This window comes from Tachyglossus aculeatus, chromosome 4 (assembly GCF_015852505.1).
Source record: "Tachyglossus aculeatus isolate mTacAcu1 chromosome 4, mTacAcu1.pri, whole genome shotgun sequence".
Lineage (NCBI taxonomy): Eukaryota > Metazoa > Chordata > Mammalia > Monotremata > Tachyglossidae > Tachyglossus > Tachyglossus aculeatus.
Genome location: NC_052069.1, coordinates 8,807,935 through 8,835,346, shown reverse-complemented (window position 1 = coordinate 8,835,346; position 27,412 = coordinate 8,807,935). Strand labels below are relative to the sequence as shown.

The 27,412-nt window shown below is 44.5% G+C and overlaps 1 protein-coding gene across 2 annotated transcripts in view; it reads right to left on the bottom strand.

The window, feature by feature from the left end:
* The window catches only part of PPP2R2C (protein phosphatase 2 regulatory subunit Bgamma), a 381,993-nt gene that overhangs the window by 240,365 nt on the left and 114,216 nt on the right, over window positions 1-27,412 (bottom strand). Inside the window, exon 2 of one of the 2 annotated variants that reach the window (XM_038745077.1) lies at window positions 24,217-24,373. The exons of the other annotated variant lie outside the window; for it this stretch is intronic. Within the exon in view, the coding sequence (XP_038601005.1) occupies window positions 24,217-24,265 (49 nt within the window). The 5' untranslated portion in view covers window positions 24,266-24,373. The remainder of the gene's footprint in view (window positions 1-24,216; window positions 24,374-27,412) is intronic. 2 annotated transcript variants of the gene reach the window in all.

The following is a 27,412-nucleotide window of genomic DNA, read 5'->3' as shown; positions in this document are numbered from 1 at the left end:
CTAGGGCTCACAGTCACAAACACACACACACACACACATTGTGATGGTTGGGGAGATGGATGGGGAGAGGACAGCATGGCCTAGTGGATAGAGCCTAGGGCCAGAGTGTCAGAAGGTCACGGGTGCTAATGCTGACTCCGCCGCTTCATTCACTCATTCATTCAATCGTATTTATTGAGCGCTCACTGTGTGCAGAACACTGTACTAAGTGCTTGGGAAGTACAAATCGGCAACATATAGAGATGGTCCTTACACAACAATGGGCTCACAGTCTAGAAGGGGGAGGCAGACAACAAAACAAAACAAGTAGACAGGTGTCAATACCAACAGAATAAATAGAATTATAGCTATATACACATCATTAAAAAACTAGAGTGATAAATATGTACAAATATACACAAATGCTGTAGGGAGGGAAAGGGGGGAGGGCAGAGGGAGAAAGTGGGGGTGATGGGGAGGGGAGGAGGAAGAGAGGAAAAGGGGGGTTCTGTCTGGGAAGGCCTCCTGGAGGAGGTGAGCTCTCAGTAGGGCTTTGAAGGGAGGAAGAGAGCTAGTTTGGCGGACGTGTAGAGGAAGGGCATTCCAGGCCAGAGGCACAATGTGGGACAGGGGTCGATGGAAGGATAGGCGAGAATGAGGCCCAGTGAGGAGGTTAGCGGTGGCAGAGGAGTGGAGGGTGCAGGCTGGGCTGGAGAAGGAGAGAAGGGAGGGGAGATAAGAGGGGGCGAGGTGGTGGAGAGCCCTGAAGCTGGGAGTGAGGAGTTTTTGCTTGATTCGTAGGTTGATAGGCAACCACTGGAGATTTTTGAGGAGAGGAGTGACATGCCCAGAGCTCTTCTGTAGAAAGAAAATCCGGGCTTGTCTGCCATGTGACCCTGGGCAAATCACTTTACTTCTCTGTGCCTCAGTTCCCTCAGCTGTAAAATGGGGATTGAGACTGTGAGCCCTAGGTGGGACAGTGACTGTGTCCAACTGATTATCTTGTATCTAACCTAGCACTTAGAACAGTGCCTAGCACTTAGTAAGCGCTTAACAATAACCATCATTATGTGGAGGAAATTGATCCAATTTCATTATTCGTCATCATGAAGCACATACTGAGTGTATGGAATATTACTCAAAGATCCTGGTTAATCAATCTGGTTTTGCCAAAGCCTAAACCTGCTCAAACAGGAAAATCATAACAATAGAACACGCACAGTGTTTTGCTAGTCACAATTCAAACAGATATGCCCAGAGTCAAATCATTAATTCCATACTAAAGAGAGATTATTTTTTCCAGCAAATCTCAAAAAGCACTTGATTTGGATATCTTCTACATGGAGTTCAAGAGGGCCTGTCCTCAAGAATGTTACTTGTTACTCCCTCCTCAAAAATCTCCAGTGGCTATCAGTCAACCTACACAACAGGCAAAAACTCCTCACTCTCAGCTTCAAGGCTGTCCATCACCTTGCCCCCTCCTACCTCACCTCACTTCTTTCCTTCTACAGCCCAGCCTGCACCCTCCACTCCTCTGCTGCTAACCTCCTCACTGTGCCTCATTCTCGCCTGCCCCGCCGTCGACCCCCGGCCCACGTCCTCCCCCTGGCCTGGAATGCCCTCCGCACATCCTCCCTTCAAAGCCCTACTGAGAGCTCACCTCCTCCAGGAGGCCTTCCCAGACTGAGCCCCCTCCTTCCTCTCCCCCTCCCCATCCCCCCGGCCCTACGTCCTTCCCCTCCCCACAGAACCTGTATATATGTTTGTACAGATTTATTACTCTATTCATTTCACTTGTACATATTTACTATTCTATTTATTTTATTTTGTTAATATATTTTGTTTTGTTGTCTGTCTCCCCCTTCTAGACTGTGAGCCCATTGTTGGGTAGAGACCATCTCTATATGTTGCCAACTTGTACTTCCCAAGCACTTAGTACAGGGCTCTGCACACAGTAAGCACCTAATAAATCCGATTGAATGAATGAATGAAGAATGTATAATCAAACAAAATACATTAATCAGTAGCACCCTCTATAATTATGCAAAAATTAGCATTTGGAGAATGGTATGGGTGAAATGCATAGTTCTCCAGGGGTTAGAGGAAAGTCATGTCAATGTAAAAATAATTGCCTTTTGGCATTAAATAATAATTTATTCATTCATTCAATCATATTTATTGGGTGCTTGTGTGCAGAGTACCGTACTAAGCGCTTGGGAGAGTACAATACAACAATGAACAGACGCATTCCTTGCCCACAAGGAGCTCACAGTCTAGAGGTGGGGAGAGAGACATCAATACAAACAAATAATAATTTATTCATTCATTCAATAATATTTATTGGGTGCTTGTGTGCAGAGTACCGTACTAAGCGCTTGGGAGAGTACAATACAACAATGAACAGACACATTCCTTGCCCACAAGGAGCTCACAGTCTAGAGGTGGGGAGAGAGACATCAATACAAATAAATAAGTGAAAAATATGTAAATGGTGCAGCGGGGCTGGGATGGGGGAAGAACAAAGAAAGCAAGTCAAGGTGATGCAGAAGGGAGTGGGAGAAGAGGAAAGGGTAGGGGGCTAGTCAGGGAAGGCCTCTTGGAGGAGATGGGTCTTCAATAAAGCTTTGAAGGAGGGGAGAGTCATTGCCTGTCAGATGTGAGGAGGAAGGGCATTCCAGGCCAGAGGCAGGACGTGGGCTGGGGGTTGGCAGTGAGATGGATGAGATCAAGACACAGTGAGAAGGTCAGCATTAGAGGAGCGAAGTGTGCAGTCTTGTGGTAGGAGAGTAGCGAGGTGAGGTAGGAGGGGGCAAGGTGATTGAGTGCTTTAAAGCCATTGGTGAAGAGTTTTTATCTGATGGAGAGGTGGATGGGAAACCCACTGGAGTTTTTTGAGGTGTGAGGAGACAGGTTCTGAAAGTTTCTCAAGAAAAATGATCCGGGCAGCAGAAAGAAGTATGGGAGAGACAGGAGGCTGGGAGGTCAGCAAGGAGGTTGAGGCAGTCATCCAGGTGGGAGAGGATGAGGCCCAGGGAAGTGAAGTATTTTGCCCAAGGTCACACAGCAGACAGGTAGAAGAGAAGACATTAGAACCCATGACCTTCTCACTCCCAGACCTATGTTCTATCCACTATGCCACGCTGCTTCTCCATTGTCCTCTACTGTATTGAGAAACAGTGCGGCCTAATGGAAAGAACACGGGCCTGGTTGTCCGAGGATCTGAGTTCTAATTCCAGCTCTACCACAAACCTGCTATGTGACCTTGGGCAAATCACTTAACTTATTTGGGCCTCAGATCACTCGTCTGCAAAATGGGGAGGCATTTCTCCCCACTCCTACTTAGACTGTGCAACCCATGGGGGACCTGATCATCTTATATCTACTCCAGCACTTAGTATAGTGCTTGCCTCATGGTAAGCACTGAACAGATGTCATTAATATTATCAGTCTTATTATCATCACTCTCCCAAGTGCTTAGTACAGTGCTCAACACAGAGTAAACAATCAAGTAGTGGTATTTATTGAACATTTACATAACACAAACTCTTGAAGTTGTGGAACATGGTCAGTCTCCTAGCATCGGAGGTCTGCTCACCACAACACAGCTGCGCCGGGAGGATCATATGAGGAGAATGAACAAAAGCGGATGACCCAAACAGCTGCTGAACGGAGAGCTGAGACTGGAAAACCAAAAGCCAGGAGGGCGGAGGGAGTGTTTTGAGGCCCTGGTAAAATAAGGATTCAGATAATGCAGCCACCCAGCTGAAAACTGGGAGACCGTGGCTGAAGGCAGACCAGCATGGCACTCTGCTGTCAAGAACAGAGTGGCATTTTTGAGGACAAGCTTCCTAAGGAAAGAGAGACAAATAGACCCAAGAGAAAACAGTGCCAGTTGTGATGTAAGCTCGCTGTGGGCAGGGAATATGTCTGTTTAGTGTTATATTGTACTCTCCCAAGTGCTTAGTAGAGTGCTGTCCACACGGTAAGCACTCAATAAATACAACTGACTGATAAACAAACACTTGATTCTTGAGTATAACAAGGGAAGGGCTTTTATGTGCCCACCAGGTTCAGAGTTGTGGGTTCTACAATGGCCTATTCAGACACACGTGTTCTCGTATGAGAATTCCACTGTCAGTGACTTCTTCTTCGTATGTGTGTGAGAGAGGAGCAGTGTGGCCTAGTGGAAAGAGCACGGCCCTGGGAATCAGAAGGTCCTGGATTCTATTCCCGGCTCTGCCACTTGTCTCTTGTGTAACCTTGGGCAAGTCGCTTCCCTTTTCTGTGCCTCAGTGATCTCATCTGGAAAATGGGGATTGAGATTGTGAGCCCCATGTGGGACAGGAACTGTGTCCAACCAGATTACCTTGTATCTACCCAAGTGCTTAGAATGGTGCTTGGTTCGTAGTAAGCGCTTAACATATTCCATAATAATTATTATTAAGGTCATGGGTTCTAATCACACTCTGCCACTTAACTGCTGTGTGACATGGGCAAGTCACTTCACTTCTCCATGCCTCAGTGATCTCATCTGTAAAACGGGGATTGAGATTCTGAGCCCCATGTGGGACAGGGACCGTGTCCAACCCGAATTCCTTGTATCCACTCCGGTGCTTAGTACAGTGCCTGGTACATAGTAAGTGGCTAGCAAATGCTAGTATTATTATTATTATTATTATCATTATCATTATTACTAATATTAATAAACATTTGGGGCGGTGCCCAAAGCTAAAATGTGATAATTACCCAGAGATTCTCTGAAAATTCCCTGCAGCAGAATTTCTGATGGTTGGTAATATAGCCATGCAATCAATCATTGGACAGAAAATTGTTGGATAGCAAATTATTTCTAGAGTACATTAATTCTGGGACGATGTTGAAAGAATGTGGCCTAATAGAATGGTGCTTGGTTCATACTGAGCCCAGACTGACACTGAGCCCCCTCCTTTCTCTCCACCTTCTCCCCCTCCGCATCCCCCAGCCTTACCTCCTTCCCCTCCCCACAGCACCTGTACATATGTATATATGTTTGTACGTATTTATTACTCTATTTATTTATTTATTTTATTTGTAGAAATTTATTCTATTTATTTTATTTTGTTAATATGTTTTGTTTTGCTGCCTGTCTCCCCCTTCTAGACTGTGAGCCCGCTGTTGGGTAGGGACCGTCTCTATATGTTGCCAGCTTGTGCTCCCAAGCACTTAGTACAGTGCTCTGCACACAGTAAGCGCTCAATAAATACGATTGAATGAATGAATGAATAATTGAAAGTACACAGGCCTGGAAGTTAGGAGACCTGGATTCTAATCCAAGCTCTGCCACTCACCTGCTGCATTTCTTTGAGCATGTCACAACTTTTCCTGGACTCAGTTTCCTCATCAATACAATGGAGATTAAATTGTCTCTTCTTCTTCCTTCTTAGTTTGTGAACCCCAGATGAGACAAGGACTCCGCCCAACCTTATTATCTTGTATCTACCGTGATGCTTCACACATGGCAAATCCTTACCAAATGCCACACTCAAAAAAACGCTATCTCAGTGAGCAAGTCAATCTCTCATGGCCTAGTGGATAGAGCCCAGGCATGGGAGCCAGAAGGACTTGGGTTCTAAGCCCAGATGTATGACCTGGAATAAGTCACTTTAATTCTTCAGGCCTCAGTGACCTCATCCATAAAATAGTGCTTCCTGCCATTTTTCTGCAGTGTGACCTTGGAAAAATCATTTTAATTCTCCGGCCCTCAGTGACCTCATTTGTAAAATAGGACTTCCCTCCCTTTGTCTCCTGTGTGACGTTGGGCAAGTCACTTAACTTCTCTGTGCCTCAGTTATCTCTCTGTAGAATGAGGATTGAGACTCTGAGCTCCACATGGGACAGGAACTGTGTCTAACCCAGTTTGCTTGGATCCACTGGGCATAACTGGGCCTCAGTTACCTCATCTGGTAAAATGGAGATTAAGAATGTGAGCCCCACGTGGGACAACCTGATCACTTTGTAACCTCCCCAGTGCTTAGAATAGTGCTTTGCACATAGTAAGCACTTAATAAATGCTATCATTATTATTATTATTATCCAACCCAGCACTTAGTACAGTGTGTGGCACATAGTAAGAGCTAACAATTACCATTATTATTATTATTATCTCTACTAAGGTTTGGAATATGTAGGTCGACTGCATAATCCATCCAATTAGACTATACATTCCATGGAGGTAAAAGAACAAATCTAATTTTTAATGTGTCACTTTAAGGGCTCAATCAAGAGCTCAGCATTTTATACACATTGAGAAAACCCCATTAATTCACAGACAGTAAACTCAGTCTATATCCCAGGCTCCCAGGTGCTTAGCACTGTGCTCTGCACATAGTAAGCTCAACAGATATGGACTGATTGGTTTTTCTACTGTATGATAAAGAAATCAACAAGCCAGTGCTCAAAAATCAAATTAAGGCACAGTTAACGGGAGAACAGAAAACGGCTTCAATTTGTCGCCTACAAATTACACCCCATGATAAAGGGAGGAAAAATGCCATGAATCCTCCTCCATCCCCATTTCCTCCTGTATGGGAGGGTGCCGATTTGAGAAGCAGGACCTTTCTTGATATGATTCATTTATTCATTCATTCAATTGTATTTATTGATTGCTAAATGTGTGCAGAGCACTGTTCTAAGCACCTGGGAGAGTTGAGAAGCCACGTGGCTTAGTGGAAAGAGCACGGATTTGGGAGTCAGAAGGTCATGGGTTCTAATCCCAGCTCTGCCACCTGTCTGCTGGGTGACCTTGGGCAAGCCACTTAACTTCTCTGTGCCTGTTACCTCATCTGTAAAATGGGGATGAAGACTGTGAGCTCCACGTGGGGACAACCTGATTACCTTGTATCTACCCAAGAGCTGAGAAGACTGCTTGGCACAAAGTAAGCACTTAACAAATTCATTCATTCATTCATTCAATCGTATTTATTGAGCGCTTACTGTGTGCAGAGGACTGCACTAAGCGCTTGGGAAGTACAAGTTGGCAACATATAGAGACGTTCCCTACCCAACAGTGGGGTCACAGTCTAGAAGGGGGAGACAGAGAACAAAACAAAACATATTAACAAAATAAAATAAATAGAATATGTACAAGTAAAATAAATAAATAGAGTAATAAATACGTACAAACATATATACATATATACAGGTGCTGTGGGGAAGGGAAGGAGGTAAGGCGGGGGGGATGGAGAGGGGGAGGAGGGGGCTCAGTCTGGGAAGGCCTCCTGGAGGAGGTGAGCTCTCAGTAGGGCCTTAAATACCAATATACCAATAACCAAATACCAATAACAAATACCATAATTATTCACATTATTATTATGATGGAACAATAAGCTGACACAATGCCTGCCCACAACAAGGTTACAGTCTAGAGGAGGAGACAGACATTAGTATAAATAGATAAATTACAGATATGGACATAAGTGCTACAGGGAGCGTTAAGCAACAAGTGTTCTAGTAGGAAGTTGAGAGAAATATCATCTATCCTAAGGAGACTCCATATCCACCTTGGCCCTATGTCCCAAGTCCATGTGGTCTTAGCTTGTATCCAAAATGCAGTGCTGCTAAGAAGGCTCTGCCCCGCTTTTCCCAAAAAATCCCTTGGGCCCGGTGAACAGCCCGCATCCTCCACCTTCACAGGGCTAATGGGCACAAAGATTTTGCTACACTCTACACAGCATGAAGGAAGAGATGAAATCTGTGGCCTGCAAACTCACGTGGAGAAGGCATTACCCATGACTCATTGGCTCTAACCTACCTGGTTTAGATTTTCAGCAATATAACAATGGTCCTAGGCTTAATTTCCCTCTTCTGTCACAGCAGAGGTTGAGACTCGTCAACGCTAGCTTACTGGTCATATCACTGTGGTTACAGCTGAAACTCCTTTTTGGCTAGAGGACTTGAGCCATATATTTTTTTAGTCCCTAGCTCTATTGCCATCTCCACCTCCTCACTCCAGGCTCCAGGGTTCATGGCATGTGACACTTGTATCCCCAGGTCCCACGAGGGAGCTATAGGTGTCCTGTTTTGTAGAGATGAAGTAGAATTATTATTACAGAGAAGCAGCGTGGCTCAGTGGAAAGAGGCTTTGGAGTCAGAGGTCATGGGTTCGAATCCTTACTCCTCCACATGTCTGCTGTGTGACCATGGGCAAGTCACCTAACTTCTCTGAGCCCCATTTCCTTCATCTGTAAAATGGGGAGTAAGACTGTGAGCCCCACATGGGACAACCTGATCACCTTGTATCCCCCCAGTGCATAGAACAGTGCTTTGCACATAGTAAGTGCTTAACAAATGCCATTATTATTATTATTATTATTATTATTATTATTATTATTCCCTGACCAACACAGCTGGAAAGACAAACTCGGAAAAGACACCTCTTGGGATACTAGTTCTGAGCTGCCAGGAGTCTGAGGACACTTTCAGGCCTCCAGGAGACACCCAACCGACGGTTAACAACAGTTCCCGCTCCAACGCAAATACTCATTCAATTCATTCAGTCGTATTTATTAAGTGATTACTCTTCGCAATGTGCTGTACTAAGTGTTTGGGAAAGTATAATACAACAATAAACAGTGACATTCCCTGCCCACAGTGCGCTCACAGTCTAGAGGAGGGGAGACAGACATCAAGACAAATAAATAAAAATACAGGTATATACATAAGTGCTGTGGGGCTGGGAGAGAGGGGAAGAGCAAAGGGAGCAAGTCAGTGTGACGCAGAAGGGAGTGGGAGATGAGGAAATGTGGGGTTTAGTCTGGGAAGGCCTCTTGGAGGAAATATTCCTTCAATAATAATAATAGCAACAATTAAGAGAAGCAGTGTGGCTTAGTGGGACGAAGATGGGCTTGGGAGTCAGCAGTCATGGATTCTAATCCCAGCTTCACCACTTGTAAACTGTGTGACTTTGAGCAAGTCACTTCACTTCTCTGTGCCTCAGTTACCTGATCTCTAAAATGGGGATTAAGACTGTGAGCCCCATGTGGGACAACCTGATTACCTTGTATCCCCCCAGCACTTAGAACAGTGTTTGGCACATAGTAAGCGCTTCAACAAATGCCATTATTATTATTAATAATTAATAATAATTGTTGCATACATTACACACTTACTACGTACTGGGCACTGTTCTAAGTAGATACAAGTAAACCAGTTTGGACACAGTCCCTGTCCCACACGGGGCTCACAAGCTATTAAGATTTTCAGATGACGCCCAGAGAAATGAAGTGGCTTGCCTAAGGTCACACAGCAGATAAGTGGCAGAGCCGGGATTAGAACCCAGCTCCTTCTGACTCCCAAGGCTGTTCTCTGTCCACTAGACCATGCTACTTCTCAAGTACATAGAGCATTTCCAGAATATTCAAGGGTCCACCTGAAATTTCTTCTGGTTCCACCCTTTGATCGGTTTGGCCAGTTCGGCCTGGTTTTAGCCGATCGAAACAGAGGAAAAGCTTCCTTTCGACTCATGACCCATTCGCCCTTCCCTCAGCCGCACAGGACTTCCAGACATATCTGTAATTTATCTTAACATCTGTGTCCCCACTCTAGACTGCAAGCCCCTCATGGGCAGGGAGCTTGCTTACCAGCTCTATTACATTGTACTTTCCCAAGTGCTTAGTATAGTGTTCTGCATATAGTAAATGCTCTGTAAACACTCTTCAGTCTATAAGCTTGTTGAGGGCAGGGAACGTGTCTACCAACTCTTATATTGTTCTCGCTAAAGCATTTAGTTACAGTTCTCTGCACACAGTAAGCTCTCCTTGTAATACGAGCGACAGATGGATGACTTTGGCTCGTCCAAGACATAACACTGTGGTGTTGAAAGGAAGTTTGTTGGTCCTCTGGCCTGTAGAAGGCTGAATGAGTGGAATCCCCAGAAGAAAGGTTTTAAAATGTAGAGTTTTCATTCCCTTGGAAACAACCCATTCTCTTTTATTGTCTGATAGGATCTAATGCCTCTCAGGGTGGCAACTGGAGAATTTCCAGTCCTCTACCAGTCTCGGCTATGGGAGGGAGAGTCAGGCTAGGCCTACCCATTCCTAGCTTGGCCAGTGGCTAGCACGTGGCAGCTGCTACAAGTCAAAACTCACCCATGCTGGGCAGTGCTCTGCATCCAGTAAGCGCTCAATAAATATGATTGAATGAAAGAATAATACACCGCTACCTGCAAAGTGCCGATTGAGGCCTGTGGTAATAATAATAATAATTGTGGTATTTGTCAGGCACTTAGTGTGTGTCAGGCACTGTACTAAGTGCTGGGGTGGATACAAGCAAATCATGTTGGACACAGTCCCTGTCCCACATGGGGTTCACAGTCTCAATCCTCATTTGACAGATGAGGTAACTGAGGCCCAGGGAAGTGAAGTGACTTGCCCAAGGTCACACAGCAGACAAGCGGCAGGACTGGAATTAGAACCCATGCCTTCTGAATCCCAGTCCTATGTTCTAGCCACCACACCATGCTGCTTCTCTGTGGTGAAAAAGCACAAGATGTCAGGGAATAGACTCGTGCTGGGCAGCAGTGGTACGGGAGAGAATCGAGGATAGAGACTCAAGTTTGCTGTGCGGAAGGAGGCAATGATAAACCACTTCCCACATTTTTAACCAAGAAAACTCTGTGGATCCACTACCAGAACGATTGCAGATGGAGAGCAGGGCGTTCTGGCAGAGATGTGTCCGTGCTGTCGCTATGGGTCGGAAACTACTCGATGGCATAAGACAGGACAAGGATCTAACGTTAGTCATTCCTTTACAAGCAGTTGGCCATTGGTATAGAGGATTTGGCGACATCAGAGGGCATGGACAGACATTCCAGGAAACAAGATCCAGATGAGGATTAGTTGAACATGCGGACACCCAGCTCTTGTCCTTTGATGGAATAATCTAGGGGAAGAATTTGCTAACTTGCAATGGACTCTGTAGAAAACAACACATCTCCCGCTCTAGACTGTTGGCAGGAAAGACGTCTATCATTCCTATCAAATCAAACGCTCCCAAGCGCTAACTGTAGTTCTGCTGCATTCATTCATTTCATTCAATCATATTTATTGAGCGTTTACTGTGTGCAGAGCACTGTACTAAGAGCTTGGGAAGTACAAGTTGGCAACATACCAATCAATCAATCAATCAATCATATTTATTGAGCGCTTACTGTGTGCAGAGCACTGTACTAAGTGCTTGGGAAGTACAAGTTGGCAACACATAGAGATGGTCCCTACCCAACAATGGGCTCACAGTCTAGAAGCACACAGTAAGTGCTCAATAAGGGAGTCAGAGGACTTTTCGTTCAGTCATTCATTCATTCAATCTTATTTATTGAGCGCTTACTGTGTGCAAGCACTGCACTAAGCACTTAGGAAAGTACATTACAACAACAGACACAATCCTGCCCACAATGAGCTCACAGTCTAGGGGGGAAACAGATATTAATATACATAAATAATGAAATAGATAAGTGAATAAATAAATGGTAGGTATATACAGATAAAATAATAATAATGATGATGATCACATTTGTTTAGCACTTACTATGTGCCAAGCACTGTTCTAAGCACTGGGGAGGATACAAAAGTAATCAGGTTGCCCCACATGGGGCTCACAGTCTTAATCCCCATTTTACAGATGAGGGAACTGAGGCACAGAGAAGTGAAGTGACTTGCCCAAAGTCACACGGCTGACAAGTGGTGGAGGCAGAATTAGAACCCATGACCTCCTGACTCCCAAGCCCATGCTCCTTCCACTGAGCCATCTTGCTTGTGCCGTGGGGATCATCATCATCATCAATTGTATTTATTGAGCGCTTACTATGTGCAGAGCACTGTACTAAGCGCTTGGGAAGTACAAATTGGCAACATATAGAGACAGTCCCTACCCGACATTAGGCTCACAGTGGGGATGGGAGGGAGGATGCATGAAGGAGCAAGCAAGAGTGGCGCAGAAAGGAGTGGGAGAAGAGGGGAGGAGGGCTTAGTCAGGGAAGGCTTCTTGGAGGAGATGGGCCTTCAATAGGGCTTTGAAGTGGGGAAGAGCAGCTATCTGTCTGAAATGAGGAGGGAGGGCGTCACAGGCAGGAGGTAGGATGTGGGCCAGAGAGGTCGGCTGTGAGATAGACAAGATCGAGGTACAGTGAGAAAGTTGGCTTTAGAGGAGCAAAGTGTGCAGGCTGGGGTGTAATAGGAGAGTAGTGAGTTAAGGTAGGATCATCATCAATCATATTTATTGAGCGCTTACTGTGTGCAGAGCACTTAGGAGATTAGGTGAAGGACCTGGGTTCTAATTGCGGCTCTGCCGCTTGTCTGCTGTGTGACCGTAGGATAGTCACTTCACTGCTCAGTGCCTCAATTAATAATAATTATTATTATTATGATAGAATTTAATAAGCATTTACTATGTGCAAAGCACTGTTCTAAGCGCTGGGGAGGTTACGAGGTGATCAGACTGTCGCACGGGGGGCTCACAGTCTTAATCCCCATTTTCCAGATGAGGTCACTGAGGCACAGAGAAGCGAAGTGACTTGCCCAAAGTCACAGAGCTGACAGGTGGCGGAGCTGGGATTTGAACCCCTGACCTCGGACTCCAAAGCCCGGGCTCTTTCCACTGAGCCACGCTGTTTCAATTGCCTCATTTATAAAATGGGGATTAAGACTGTGAGCCCCTTTAGGACAGGGACTGGCATAGAGGAAGAGCTTCACAAATACCATTGAAAATAAAATAAAATAAATAAATAGGATCGATTGATTTACCAAAAGCAGATTAGTTGCAGAACTTAGCTGTGTCTGTTGAAGAGACACTACGATAATGTGCATGATTTTGGCATGATTTTTTCAGCAACCGCTATTACCTTCCAAGTGTTCTTTCAGGAGATTTCTCTTTTGTCTTCAATATTTCCTTTAGAACTGTTAGCCTGGGATAATTGTCTCATAAAGTTACTATCCACAAAGCCCAATTCAGGGAAAAATAAATATTTTTGGTTCACTCACCTTTTGGTTCACCTTATTTAAGCAATGACCCATTTCTTTTCATTGGGTGCACTGTTTGTAATAATTAAAAGGGCAGAATTCATGTTTTTTTGTGGGGGTGAAAAATCCTGAGACTGCCTGCAGAACCAGTAGCTGGGAGATTTTCCCTGCACATCATCAAGATCGATGAGCTACAGATGCAACCATCTCTAAAGGATAGTTATTCCCTTCCCTTGAGGTTTGGATTTGGACGTTAAAATACCAACTGCACAGAAGATAGGTCACAAATCAATTGCTATGGAACTCGCTGTGTTGAGACAATTGGCTTTTCTTCCTTGGATGATAAAGCTAAAAGTAACCAACCAGCCCACTCTGCTACAGTTTGTAGTGAACGGGGACTTTTGATTTAATTTTATTCAGTTTTTCTGCAAGGATTCTAAATAAATATTAATTACTGTTTCTGCTCTGAAGTTACCATTTTTTTTCACTGGCTTTGGAGTCAGTCGTCATGGGTTCAAATTCCGACTCCGCCAATTGTCAGCTGTGTGACTTTGGGCAAGTCACTTCACTTCTCTGCACCTCAGTTACCTCATCTGTAAAATGGGGATTGACTGTGAGCCCCCCGTGGGACAACCTGATCACCTTGTAACCTCCCCAGTGCTTAGAACAGTGCTTTGCCCATAGTAAGCACTTAATAAATGCCATCATTATTATTATTATTATTATTTGCTTGTTAAATTCAGACCTCTGTAACAATTTCCCAGATATTCTCATTATGGATACATAGATGATTGCCACACATTACAGTTCTACAGTGAAATGAGAAACACCAAATCCATTATTATTATTATTATCATTATTATTATTATTAATTACATGAATGTACTTGGGGAAATTACATCAAAGAAATGATTCTTTCTGAGGGGCATCCACTGTTTCCCCCTTCTAGACTGTGAGCCCACTGTTGGGTAGGGACCGTCTCTATATGTTGCCAACTTGTACTTCCCAAGCGCTTAGTACAGTGCTCTGCACACAGTAAGTGCTCAATAAATACGATTGAATGAATGAATGGATGAATGAATGAATGGTGAAAAAGCACAAGATGTCAGGGAATAGACTGGTCAACCTGTAAACCCATGGAGAATCTTGTCAGGGTTATGTTCATTTTTAGGTTACACTTATACAAATCATTTTAGTGATCTGTGCAACCTTTGAAAATGAGGAACTTTACTCATGTCCTTTGTTCTAACATAAAAGACATAGTTCCCTGCCCTCAGGGGACATACAGTGTAACAAATGGACAGTCATAGTATGTATGTATATATACTATATATATTCATTCCTTCATTCAAACGTATTTATTGAGTGCTTACTGTGTGCAGAGCACTGTACTAAGTACTTGGGAAGCACAAGTTGGCAACATATAGAGACGGTCCCTACCCAACAGTAGGCTCACAGTCTAGAAGGGGGAGACGGACAACAAAACAAAACTCATTAACAAAATAAAATAAATAGAATAAATATGTACAAGTAAAATAAATAAGCAAATAGAGTAATAAATATGTACAAACATATATACATCTATACAGGTGCTGTGGGGAGGGGAAGGAGATAAGGCGGGGGGGTGGGGAGGGGCAGGAGGGGGAGAAGAAGGAGGGGGCTCAGTCTGGGAAGGCCTCCTGGAGGAGGTGAGCTGTGTGTGTGTGTGTGTGTGTGTGTGTGTGTGTGTGTGCAAATATATGTATATTCATATATGTGAATGAGAAGTGGCTTAGTGGAAAGAGCCTGGGCTTGGAAGTCAGAGGTCGTGGGTTCTAATCCCGGGTCCACCACTTGTCAGCTCTGTGACTTTGGGCAAATCACTTCACCTCATTTTACCTCATCTGTAAAATGGGGATTAAGACTGTGAGCCCCACATGGGACAACCTGATCACCTTGTATCCTCCCCAGCGCTTAAAACAGTGCTTTGCACATAGTAAGCACTTAACAAATGCCATCATTATTATATTATTGTTATTATTACATATATATATGTGTGTGTGTGTATGTATATATATACATATATATGTGTGAATGGGGGCAATGAAGCAGTTAAGACAGGAGCCAACCATCACAGAGCTGCACTGCAATTGATAATGCATCTTCTTCTGCTTATATAGAGGGATGATTCACAAACTCCTGAGATCATGGGTGGAAATCATAATCCTTTTCCTGAGTGAGGCAGTTGCTGAAATCTGGGAAGATAAAATCCTAAGATTGCAGAAGATGAATAGAAGACCCAGACAACTGACCACAAATCGCACACACACATACACACACACCCAGAGACACAAACACACACACTCTACTGCAGGAACGCTGACAGGTTTATTATCATCAGCCCTCTTATCGGCTCTCCCTGCAGATGGGAGTCAAGTGCGGAGAAGACAAGCGGCTCTCCCTAAAACCAAGCCGTGAATTCAGTTCCTGAAATCCCAACGCCTCCCTGGGAATTTAGTGCTTTCACAACTACACAGGCCTTTCTGCTCAGTGGAAATATCGAAACCCAAAAGAACATCACTTCAAAACCCATCACTTCCCAACAGCAGCGAGGAGCCCGCAGAGGATCCCGTTTGTAGGCTCACGCTGGAACAAATTGAGATTGTTCGTGTTCAAAGCACAAGCCAAGGGACCGGGATGACATTATGGAATGACATTCCTGGATTCTGAAAGGTTGGCATTACTTTTAAATCAATAAGACCTTTAATCTAGCCTCATCTGAAGGTGGTGTTTTTACACGCTGGAGAGAAAGCATATGGCAGAAGGCTTAAATTCCACATTAGCACAGAACGCTTGCGCCTGGAGTCAATGAATCATAAACAGGGCTACATCTAGAGGAACTGTTCCAATCACATCAATAATTTGTTTACTTTGACTTACTCTGCTAATGAATCTCAATTGTAGAGCTGAGTAGTTAAGTTTTGCTGTATTGTGCTGAAATGTTATCATTCTCCATAGCGATCTGTGATTCTTTAGAGCTGAGTGTAGCGTGTCCATTAATATTAATGGAAGTTGTCAATGTAAAGTGGGTGAGAATATATTCCATTGCAAAATGCTTTGATACGTTAGCCTTTTCAGAGATGAAACTGTTGCTGTTTTTCACCGGGGTAAAACAAACAAAATAAGTAATGGTATTATAGGAATCATAATCATAATAGTATATGCCCCTCAATATTGAATGACAAGATAGAATCACCAGTAATGAGGTCCTAGAATGGAGAAATTTAGCCAGCACCAAAGCAACACATAAAAAAACCTCACCAGATACACGAGAAGAGAACAGATGAGGGCAATCGATCAATCAATCAATCGTATTTATTGAGCACTTACTGTGTGCAGAGCACTGTACTAAGCACTTGGGAAGTACAAGTCGGCAACACATAGAGACAGTCACACAGTCCCTGTCCCACATGGGGCACTCAGTCTTAATCCCCATTTTACAAAAGAACATCACTTCAAAACCCATCACTTCCCAACAGCAGCGAGGAGTCCACAGAGGATCCCGTTTGCAGGCTCACGCTGGAACAAATTGAGATAGTTCACATTCAAAGCACAAGCCAAGGGACCGGGATGACATTAAGGACATTAAGGGCAAGATACCCAAACACTTGTTACAATTCACCAGTTGAAAAGGGCCAGTCACAATCAATCAATTAATCAACATGATAGTATTTTTTGAGGGCTCACTATGTACAGAGCAATGTACTCAGCACTTGAAGAAGTACAGTAGAGTTACATGAAAATGTTCCATGATCTGCCAAGATCCGCCGTTTCCTCTCCAACAAAACCGTTACCATGTTAGAGCAATCACTCGTCCTATCCTGACTAGATTACTGCACCAGCCTCCTTGCTGACCTCCCAACCTCCTGCCTCTCCCCAGTTCAGTCCATACTTCACTCCGCCGCCTGGATTATCTTCCTACAGAACCGTTCAGGGCATGTCCACCCCCCTCCTCAAAAATCTCCGGTTGTTGCATATCTACCTCCATATCAAACAAAAACTCCGCACTACTGGCCTCAAAGCCGTCCATCAGCTTGCCCCCACCCACCTCACCTCCCTTCTCTCCTTCTCCAGCCCGGCCCGTATCCTCCACTAGAGGAGGAGAAGCAGCGTGGCTCAATGGAAAGAGCCCGGGCTTTGGAGTCAGAGGTCACGGGTTCAAATCCCGACTCCGCCACTTGCCAGCTGTGTGACTTTGGGCAAGACACTTAACTTCTCTGTGCCTCAGTTACCTCATCTGTAAAATAGAGATTAAGACTGTGAGCCCCCCGTGGGAAAACCTGATCACCTTGTATCCTCCCCAGCGCTTAGAACAGTGCTTTGTACATAGTAAGCGCTTAACAAATGTCATCATTCTTCTTCTTCTTCCACTCCTCTGACACTAACCTCCTTACTAGGCCTCGTTCTCACCTGTCCCACCGTCGACCCCTGACCCACGTCCCACCTCTGGCCTAAAATGCCCTCCCTCCTCACAACTGCCAAACAATCAACTACCAAACAATCACAGATAAGCAGCGTGGCTCAGTGGAAAGAGCCCGGGGTTTTGGAGTCAGAGGTCACGGGTTCAAATCCCGACTCTGCCAACTGTCAGCTGTGTGACCGTGGGCAAGTCACTTCACTTCTCTGTGCCTCAGTTCCCTCATCTGTAAAATGGGGATTAAGACTGTGAGCCCCCTGTGCGACAACCTGATCACCTTGTATCCCCCCAGTGCTTAGAACAGTGCTTTGCACATAGTAAGCGTTAACAAATATTCATTCATTCAATCGTATTTATTGAGCGCATACTGTGTGCAGAGCACTGTACTAAGCGCTTGGGAAGTCCAAGTTGGCAACATATAGAGATGGTCCCTACCCAACAGTGGGCTCACAGCCTGGAAGGGGGAGACAGAGAACAAAACAAGACATATTAACAAAATAAAATAAATAGAATAAATATGTACAAGTAAAATAAATAAATAAATAGAGTAACAAGTACGTACTAGTCATGCCCCTATACCTCTAGCTCTCTACCCCAGCCAGGCACATAATAAAGTTTAATAAATACAATGTCTTGGGGCTGAATCCAATCTGACTATTTTATATCTACCCCAGCTCTTAGTCCAGTGCATTCTACATTGTAGGTGCTTAAGGGAAGCAGCATGGCTTAGTGGAAAGAGCACAGGCCTGGGAATCAGGAGTTGTGGGTTCTAATTCCTGCTCTACCACTAAGCAGTTGGATGACTCTGGGCAAGTTACTTAACTTCTCTTTGCATCAGTTCCCTCATCTGTAAAATGGGGATTAAGACTGTGAGCCCCACATGGGACAACCTGATTACCTTGTATCTACCCCAGTGCTTGGAACAATACTTGGCACATAGTAAGCACTTAACAAATAACATTATTATTATTATTATTAACAAATACCACAATTATTATTACCTATTATTATAAGCATGTTTGGGGGGAAAGGCCAACCTGGTAAAATATTAATTCATTCAATCATATTTACTGATGATAACGGACTTGCTTCTGACTCTGTCCGGTTATTATTATTGTTATTATTCCCCCTTCAAAGCCTTACCGAAGGCTCACCTCCTCCAAGAGGCCTTCCCAGACTAAGACCTCCCTTTCCTCAGCTCCCTCTCTCCTCCCCATCACCCTGACTTGCTCCCATTGTGAAGCAGCACGGCTCAGTGGAAAGAGCCGGGCTTGGGAGTCACAGGTCATGGGTTCTAATCCTGGCTCTGCCACTTGTCAGCTGCGTGACTTTGGGCAAGTCACTTAACTTCTCTGGACCTCAGTTCCCTCATCTGTAAAATGGGGATTAAGACTGTGAGCCCCACGTGGGACAACCTTATTACCTTGTATCCCCCCCAGCACTTAGAACAGTGCTTGGCATATAGTAAGTGCTTAACAAATACCATTATTATTATTATTACCCCCCACCCCACAGCCCTTGTGTATATATGTACATACCTATAATTCTATTTATTTACAGTAATGTCTGTTTACTTGTTTTGATGTGTATATATATCTATAATTCTATTTATATTGATGATATTGATGCCTATTGTTTGTTTTGATGTCTGTCTCCCCCCTTCTAGACTCTAAGCCCATTGTGGGTAGGGATTGTCTCTCTTTATTGCTGAATTGTGCTTTCCAAGTGCTTAGTACTGTGCTCTGCATGCAGCAAGTGCTCGCTCAATAAATACAATTGAATGAATGAATGAATGACCGCAAATGACCCCTGTGTTCAAGAAGCACACAATCTACTGGTAAACAGAGACATTAGGGGAAGTAGCACAGAACACTGATATTTCCATAATAATAATAATAATTAGTAATAATAATAATAGTACTTGTTAAGCACTTACTATGTGCCAAGCATGTTCTAAGCATGGGGTAGATACAAGTTAATCAGCTTGGACACAATCCATTTATTTATTTATTATTTATTATTATTTATTTATCTATTTATTTATTTTACTTTATTTTACATGTACATATTTATTCTATTTATTTTATTTTGTTAATATGCTTTGTTTTGTTGTCTTTCTCCCCCTTCTAGACTGTGAGCCCGTTGTCGGGTAGGGACCGTCTGTATATGTTGCCAACTTGTGCTTCCCAAGTGCTTAGTACAGTGCTCTGCACACAGTAAGTGCTCAATAAATACGATTGAATGAATGAATGAATGAATGAATGAATGAATCCCTGTCCCACATGGGGCTCATGCTCTTAATCCTCACTTTACAGATGAGGGAACTGAGACACAGAGAAGTGAAGTGACTTGCCTAAGGTCACACAGCAGACCTGAGGTGGAGTCATGATTAGAACCTAGGTCCTTCTGTCTCCCAGCCCCATGCTCTCTCTCTTGGCCGCGCTGCTTCTCAGGTTATGGGGATATGGACTCATGTCAATGGGTGTTGAAAACTGGAGGGAAAACTGGGGTAGGGAGAGGGGAATGAGAGGGGGAAGGCTTCCTGGAGGAGGGGGGATTTTAGTGAGAGTGGCGGTCTGTCAGATATACAAAGGGAGGGGGTTCCAGACAGGGGGGAGGGTGTGAGCAAGAGGTTGAGCAAGAGAAGCAGCATGGCTTAGTGAAGCAGCGTGGCTCAGTGGAAAAAGCCCGGGCTTTGGAGTCAGAGGTCGAGGGTTCAAATCCCAGCTCCACCACTTGTCAGCTGTGTGACTTTGGGCAAGTCACTTCACTTCTCTGGGCCACAATTACCTCATCTGTAAAATAGGGATTAAGACTGTGAGCCCCCCCCCATGGGACAACCTGATCAACTTGTAAATTCCCCAGCAGTTAGAACAGTGCTTTGCACATAGTAAGCACTTAATAAATTCCATTATTATTATTATTATTATTATTATTATTATTATTGACACGATGGGGTAGAGTGAGGAGATTGGTCTAAGAGGAGCACAGGGTCAGAAAGCAGCAAGGGCAGAAAAACCCAACAAATATCACTAGGCTCAGCCTAAATGAATAATCATAATTGTTGTATTTGTTAAGTGGCTACCATGTGTCATTCATTCATTCAATCGTATTTATTGAGCACTTACTGTGTGCAGAGCACTGTACTAAGCGCTTGGGAAGTTCAAGTTGGCAACATATAGAGGTGGTCCCTACCCAACAGAGGGTCCAGGCACTGTACTACGCTCTGGGGTGGATACAAGCAAATCAATAAGGCACAGTCCATGTCCCACGTGGGGCTCACTGTCTCAATTCCGATTCTTACAAATGAGATAACTGAGGCACAGAGTAGTGAAGTGACTTACCCAAGGTCACAAAGTAGACAAGAGACAGAGCTGGGATTAAAACCGATGACCTTCTGACTCCCAGTCCTGGGCTCTATCTGCTATGTCATGCTGCTTCTTACACATATGTGTATGTGTGTCTGTCTGTGTGGGTATGCATAATTTCATACTAGAAGCATACTAGAAACATACATAGCTGCTTCATACATAGAAGCAGCATGGCTCAGTGGAAAGAGCCCGGGCTTTGGAGTCAGAGGTCATGGGTTCAATTTCCGGCTCCACCACTTATCAGCTGTGTGACTTTGGGCAAGTCACTTCACTTCTCTGGGCCTCAGTTACCTCATCTGTAAAATGGGGATGAAGACAGTGAGCCCGCCGTGGGACAACCCGATCACCTTGTTAACCTCCCCAGCACTTAGAACAGTGCTTTGCACATAGTAAGCACTTAATAAATGCTATCATTATTATTATTATTATTTCAGTTGTTTGTATTTGAAGACAGCTGTTGCCAGCAAGATCCTTTCTGGATTTGTGGAGCCAGCTGAAAAGAGGGTTGCCAAATCCATTTTATTCTATGTTGATGGGTTGGCCATGATGGCCTCTGTATCCGCTTCCAAATCTTTCTTGGCTTCTTGATTTTCACCAAGTCTCAGTGACCTCATCTGTAAAATGGGGATTGAGACTATAATAATAATAATAATGGCATTTATTAAGTGCTTACTATATGCAAAGCACTGTTCTAAGAGCTAGGGAGGTTACAAGGTGATCAGGTTGTCCCACGTGGGGCTCACAGTCTTAATCCCCATTTTACAGATGAGGTAACTGAGGCCCAGAGAAGTGAAGTGACTTGTCCAAAGTCACACAGCTGACAAGTGGCAGAGCCGGGATTTGAACCCATGACCTCTGACTCCAAAGCCAAGGCTTTTTCCACTGAGCCACACTGCTTCTATGACCCCTCGTGACAAAGGACCGGTGTCTAACTTGATTTGCTTGTATCTACCCAAGTGCTTAGTATAGTGCCTCATATATAGTAAGCACTTAACAAAAGCCATAATTATTATTATTATTGTTATTATTATTATTGTTATTATTATCATTATCATTATTATAGAGCTCAGGCCTGGGAATCAGAAGTTCATGTGTTCAGAGAAGCAGCGTGGCTCAGTGGAAAGAGTCCGGGCTTTGGAGTCAGAGGTCATGGGTTCAAATCCCGGCTCCTCCACTTGTCAGCTGTGTAACTTTGGGCAAGTCACTTAACTTCTCTAGGCCTCAGTTCCCTCAACTGTAAAATGGAGATAAAGACTGTGAGCCCCCCGTGGGACAACCTGATCACCTTGTAACCTCCTCAGTGCTTAGAACAGTTCTTTGCACATAGTAAGCGCTTAATAAATGCCATTATTATTATTATTATTATTATTCTAAACCCGGCTCTGCTACTTGTCTGCTGTGTAACCTTGGCCAAGTGCTGAAGTAGATATGAGCCAGGTTAGACTTATTCCATGTCCCTCATGGGGCTCACTGTTTTTCCCCCCATTTTACAGAGGCACAGAGAACTTAAGCGACTTGCCCAAGATCACCCAGCAGTGGTGGAGCCAGGATTAGAACCCAGGTCCTTCTGACTCCCAGACATGTATTCTATCCACTTCCCTTCATTTAGAATTTTGTATTGCCCACCATGAAAACCTCTCCTCTTTGCTAGAGAAGAACTTTCCTACTACCTGTTGTCTTCTTTAAGGTCCCTGCATTTAGGGTAGTCAATGCACAATTACCAAATTGCATCCCGAATCAAGCAATCAATCCAACAATCAACCGTATTTCTTGAGCGTTTCCCTTGTGCAGAAATTGTACTAAGCCCTTGGGAGAGCAATAAGTTTTATGAACAATATCCTACCGCTATAAAACTCTTTCCTGGGATTCACACCAACTAGTCGGCTTTTCAAAAAGCCAACGTGGCTGACCCTCGTGTATCCCATCACCATGCTACAGCCCAGCCAGAAGCAGTAAACCAGAACTCTATGCTGAAAAGAAAATAGCCAACACACTGCTAAAGAGGCCTAACTTGGAAACTTCCACAGAAAATGTGCTTCCATACTCTTAAAACCACTAACTTGGACTGTCAGAAAAACAGTGCCGACTGGATAGGTGGGACATTTGCCTCCAACCATGTAGCTTGGAAAAATGTTTAATCCATCCCTCAAAAAGACACCCGGTGAGTCCAGCACAGACACGTGTGGGGAACTGCATGAAACCAAATTTTCCTAGATCTCTATCTGCAACAGAGATATTTTGCCCTAAATGGATAGAGCCCAGGCCTGAGAGCAAGAAGGACCTGGTTTCTTATCCCGGCTCCAACACTTTTCCTCTGTGTGACCTTAGAAAGGTCACTCTGTGTCTCAGTTACCTCATCTGTAAAATGGGGATGAATAATAATAACTTTGGTATTTCTTAAGTGCTTACTATGTGTCAAGCACTGTTCTAAGTGCTGGGTACGATACAGGAAGATCAGTCAGACACAATCCCTGTCCCACGCAGGGCTCACAGTCTAAGTAAGAGGGAGGTATTGAATCCCCATTTTACAGACGAAGAGCCTGAGGCCCAGAGAAGTCAAGTGACTTGCCCAAGATCGAACAGCAGGCTTGCGGCGGAGTTGGGATTAGAACCCAATTCCTCCAAGTCCCAGGCCTGTGTTCTTTCCACCAGGTCATGCTGCGTAGCCTGTGAAGACTTTGAGCCCCGTGTGGGACATGGGATTTGCTTGTATCTAGCCCACGCTCTTTACAGTGCCTGGCACTAGTAAGCGCTTAACGAACACCATTTAAAAAACAAAATACAACTGGAGTGAGTGAGGGGGTTGATACAAGGAACCAGGATACAAGACCAAGCGAGGTGAGCCCTCTCCGTTTAAAAGGAAGTGACGATTAAGGGGAGAAGGAAGCATTATTGGACTCCATGTTTGAACCCATTTGGGCCGACCCCGTCGCAACGAACCACGACGGTGAAAGCCCAGTCACGGCAGAGAGAAGAGGAAAAAAAAAAAAGAAAACATGCACTGCACAGACCACTACAGTGTGGTCGATATGCAGGTTTGCTTTTCAAATACACCTTTATTCAAAGACACTTTTTGCACAGGATTCATTCATTCATTCTTTCAATCGTGTTTACTGGGCGCTCACTGTGTGCTGAGCACTGTACCGAGCGCTTGGGAGAGTACAACAAAGCAATAAACTGACACGTTACCTGCCCACCAAGAGCTTACAGTCTAGAGGGGGAGACAGACGTGAATAGAAATAAATAAATGACAAATGTGGACTTAATTGCTAGGGGGCTGGGAGGAGGAACAAATAAAGCGATGAAATGTCGCACACCAGGGTCACCGATTCCTCGCCTTGGGTTCCGATTCTGCCAATTCTCCCTGAAACCCCTCAGTCTGCTGGCGAACAACAAGTGATACTCAAGGCGCCCTTACCTCCGACCCCATCTTCAGAGTCCACTTCATAGATGCTCTCCCCTTCCATGTTCTCCACAAGAGCCGGCTAAGTGTGTGCAATTTCCCAGCGATGGATCACCTGTTCAGGCTCCCGTGGAAAGTTGAATCCACACACTCGGCATCTGGCGAGTAGGATCTTTCAAACAAAACGTGAAAATAAAGCCATTGGGTACTTTCGGCTACACGTTTACAAAATCCTTCTCCCTCTCTCCCCGGCCCCAGAAAAAAAAATTCAATTCTTCATGAACTCATTCCTTGATCGTTTGGCAGGGTTCACCTCAAGCATTCTGGGATCATTTCGGGAAAATTGAGTGGCGGCAATGGGGAAAGGATTTCACCGGGGCTCATCGCTAATTCGTGTGGAGTCGAGTTCATTGTATGAGAACACCAGAGATCACAGTGTCTGCAGAAAACGCAGAGATGGGCATCTGGGAGGCAAAACCCGGGGGGTTTTGAGAGCCAGTTCCTGTGATTTCCTCTCCAGAATTCTCCTGCCTTCTCTAGACATAGCAGCCTCCTCAATCCTCTTCAATCAATAACCAGAAGCAGTGTGGCCTAGTGGCTAGAGCCCAGCCCTGGGAGTCAGAAAGACCTGGATTCTAATCCCGCCTCTGCCACTTGCCCATTCTGTGACCTGGAGGAAATCATTTGACTTATCTGGTCCTCAGTCTGGGGATTGAGTCTGTGAGCCCCATGTGGGACAACCTGATTACCTTGTATCTACCCCTGCGCTTAGAACGGTGCCTGGCACATAGTAAGCACTTAACAAATATCATTAAAGAAAAATAATCAATCAATCATATTTATTGAGCACTTACTGTGTGCAGAGCACTGTACTAAGCACATGGTAGAGTGTAATGTAGCAGACACCTTCTCCGCCCACAACGTCCTCGAGAATTACTACAACACTGAGCCCTTCAACAATCTCAGCGCTCCAGGTCAGTCCCTTGGGTTGCTGATTGGCTGGGATTTCTTCCAACCGATCAGAATGCAGTGAATAAAAAAGTAGCAATAATAATAATAATGATGGTATTTGTTAAGCGCTTACTATGTGCTAAGCACTGTTGTAAGCACTGGGGGGGGATACAAGGTGATTAGGTTGTCCCACTTGGGGCTCACAGTCTTAATCCCCCTTTTCCAGATGAGGGAACTGAGGCACAGAAAAGTTAAGTGACTTGCCCAAATTCACACAGAAGACAAGTGGCAGAGCCAGGATTAGAACCCATGTCCTCTGACTCTCAAGCCCGTACTCTTTCCACTGAGCCACGCTGCTTCTCCCCTTCCCCTTGAAAAATGGAGATCACTGGCTCCATTTGCATGGATTTCCAGAGGGAAAAATCTGGAAAAATGGATTTCCAGAGGTATCCTTAAAAGAGATTATCCAATTGATCAATGAATCAGTGGTATTTATTGAGAGCTTACTGTGTGCGGAGCACTGTACTGAGAGCATGGGAGAGTACAATAGAATGGAGTACATTGCCTGTAGAGTCAGCAGAAGCAGGTAAAGGCAAATCGACACCCATATTCTCCCTGGAGTCCTAGTCTTACAGTATAACACATGGACCACCCTATTCAAGCAGTCTATACCGTAAGCTCAGTTATTCATTCAGTCGTATTTATTGAGTGCTTACTGTGTGCAGAGCACGGTACTAAGCGCTTGGGAAGTATAATTCGGCAACATAAAGAGATGGTGCCTATGCAAGAACGGAGTTATTTATTTTTTTAAATGGCATTTGTTAAGCATTTACTCTGTGTCATACTGAGTGCTGGGGTTGATGCAAGATAATCGTGTTGGACACAGTCTCTGGCCAACATAGGGCTCACAGTCTTAATTGGTATTTTACAGATGAGGAAATTGAGGCACAGAGGAGTACACTTGACGTGCCCAAGGTCGCAAAGCAGGCAAGTGGCGGAGCCAGTCAGACCCTGTTTCCCCACACTTCAAGAAACTCCAGTGGTTGCCCGTCCACCTCTGAATCCAGCAAAAACACCTCACCATTGGCTTTAGAGCATTTAACCACCTTTTCCCCCTCCTACCTCATCTGGCTGCTCTCCTTCTACAAACCAGCCCACACACTTTGTTCCTCTGGTGCTCACCTTCACATCTCTCTCACCTCCGACCTCTCGTCCACATCCTGCCTCTGGCCTGGAATGCCCTCCCTCCTCATAGCAGACAGTTAGTTGCTCTCCCCCACCTCAAAGCCCTTATTGAAGACACATCTCCTCCAGGAAGCCTTCCCTGACTGAGCCCTCCTCTCCTCTTCTCCCACTCCCTACTGCTCCCCTCGGACTTGCTCCTTCATTCATTTTCTCTTCCTTCCCCGCGGCACATATGTACATATCTGTAATTTATTTATTTATCCATTCATTTATATTAATGTCTGTCTCCCTCTCTAGACTGTGAGCTCGTTGAGGGTAATGTGCTTGATGTTCTACTGTACTCTTTCAAGCGCTTAGTGCAGTGCTTTGCACACAGTAAGTGCTCAATAAATATGATTATTATTAATGATAATCATAATAATCACCCAGGTTCTCTGACTCCCAAGCCTGTGATCTTCCCACTGGGCCACACTGCTCCTCAGGTGAAGGGAATGTGTTAATCAATTCTGTTGCATTATACTCTCCCAAGCACTTAGTACCAGGAACATAGTAAGTGCTCAATAAATACCACTGATTGACTGATTGATCTGTTCTTATACTTATCTCCATAAGCTGTTAGAGAGCCCTAAAGCAAATTTCTCCCCTAATCTGCCCAGGGCAAAAGTTAACCCCTCAAAAAATAAAAAAAATCCATCTATCATCTATCCTTATACAACAGTCTACATTCTCAGATTTTGCGGGGGAATATTTAGGGTTTTTATTAATAATAATTATGGTATGTGTTAAGCACTTACTATGTGCCAGGCACTGTACTACCTGCTGGGATGGAAACAAGTAAATCAGGCTGGACACAGTGCCTGTCCCACAAGGGGCTCACAGTCTCGGTCCCCATTTTACAGAAGAGGTAACTGAGGCACAGAGAAGTGAAGCAACTTGCCCAAGGTTACTCGGCAGACAAGTGGTGGAGTCAGATGGTCTCAATCCCCATTTTACAGACCAGGTAACTGAGGGATGGGGAAGTGAAGCGACTTGTCCAAGATCATCACTCAACAGACAAATGGCGGAGTGGGATTAG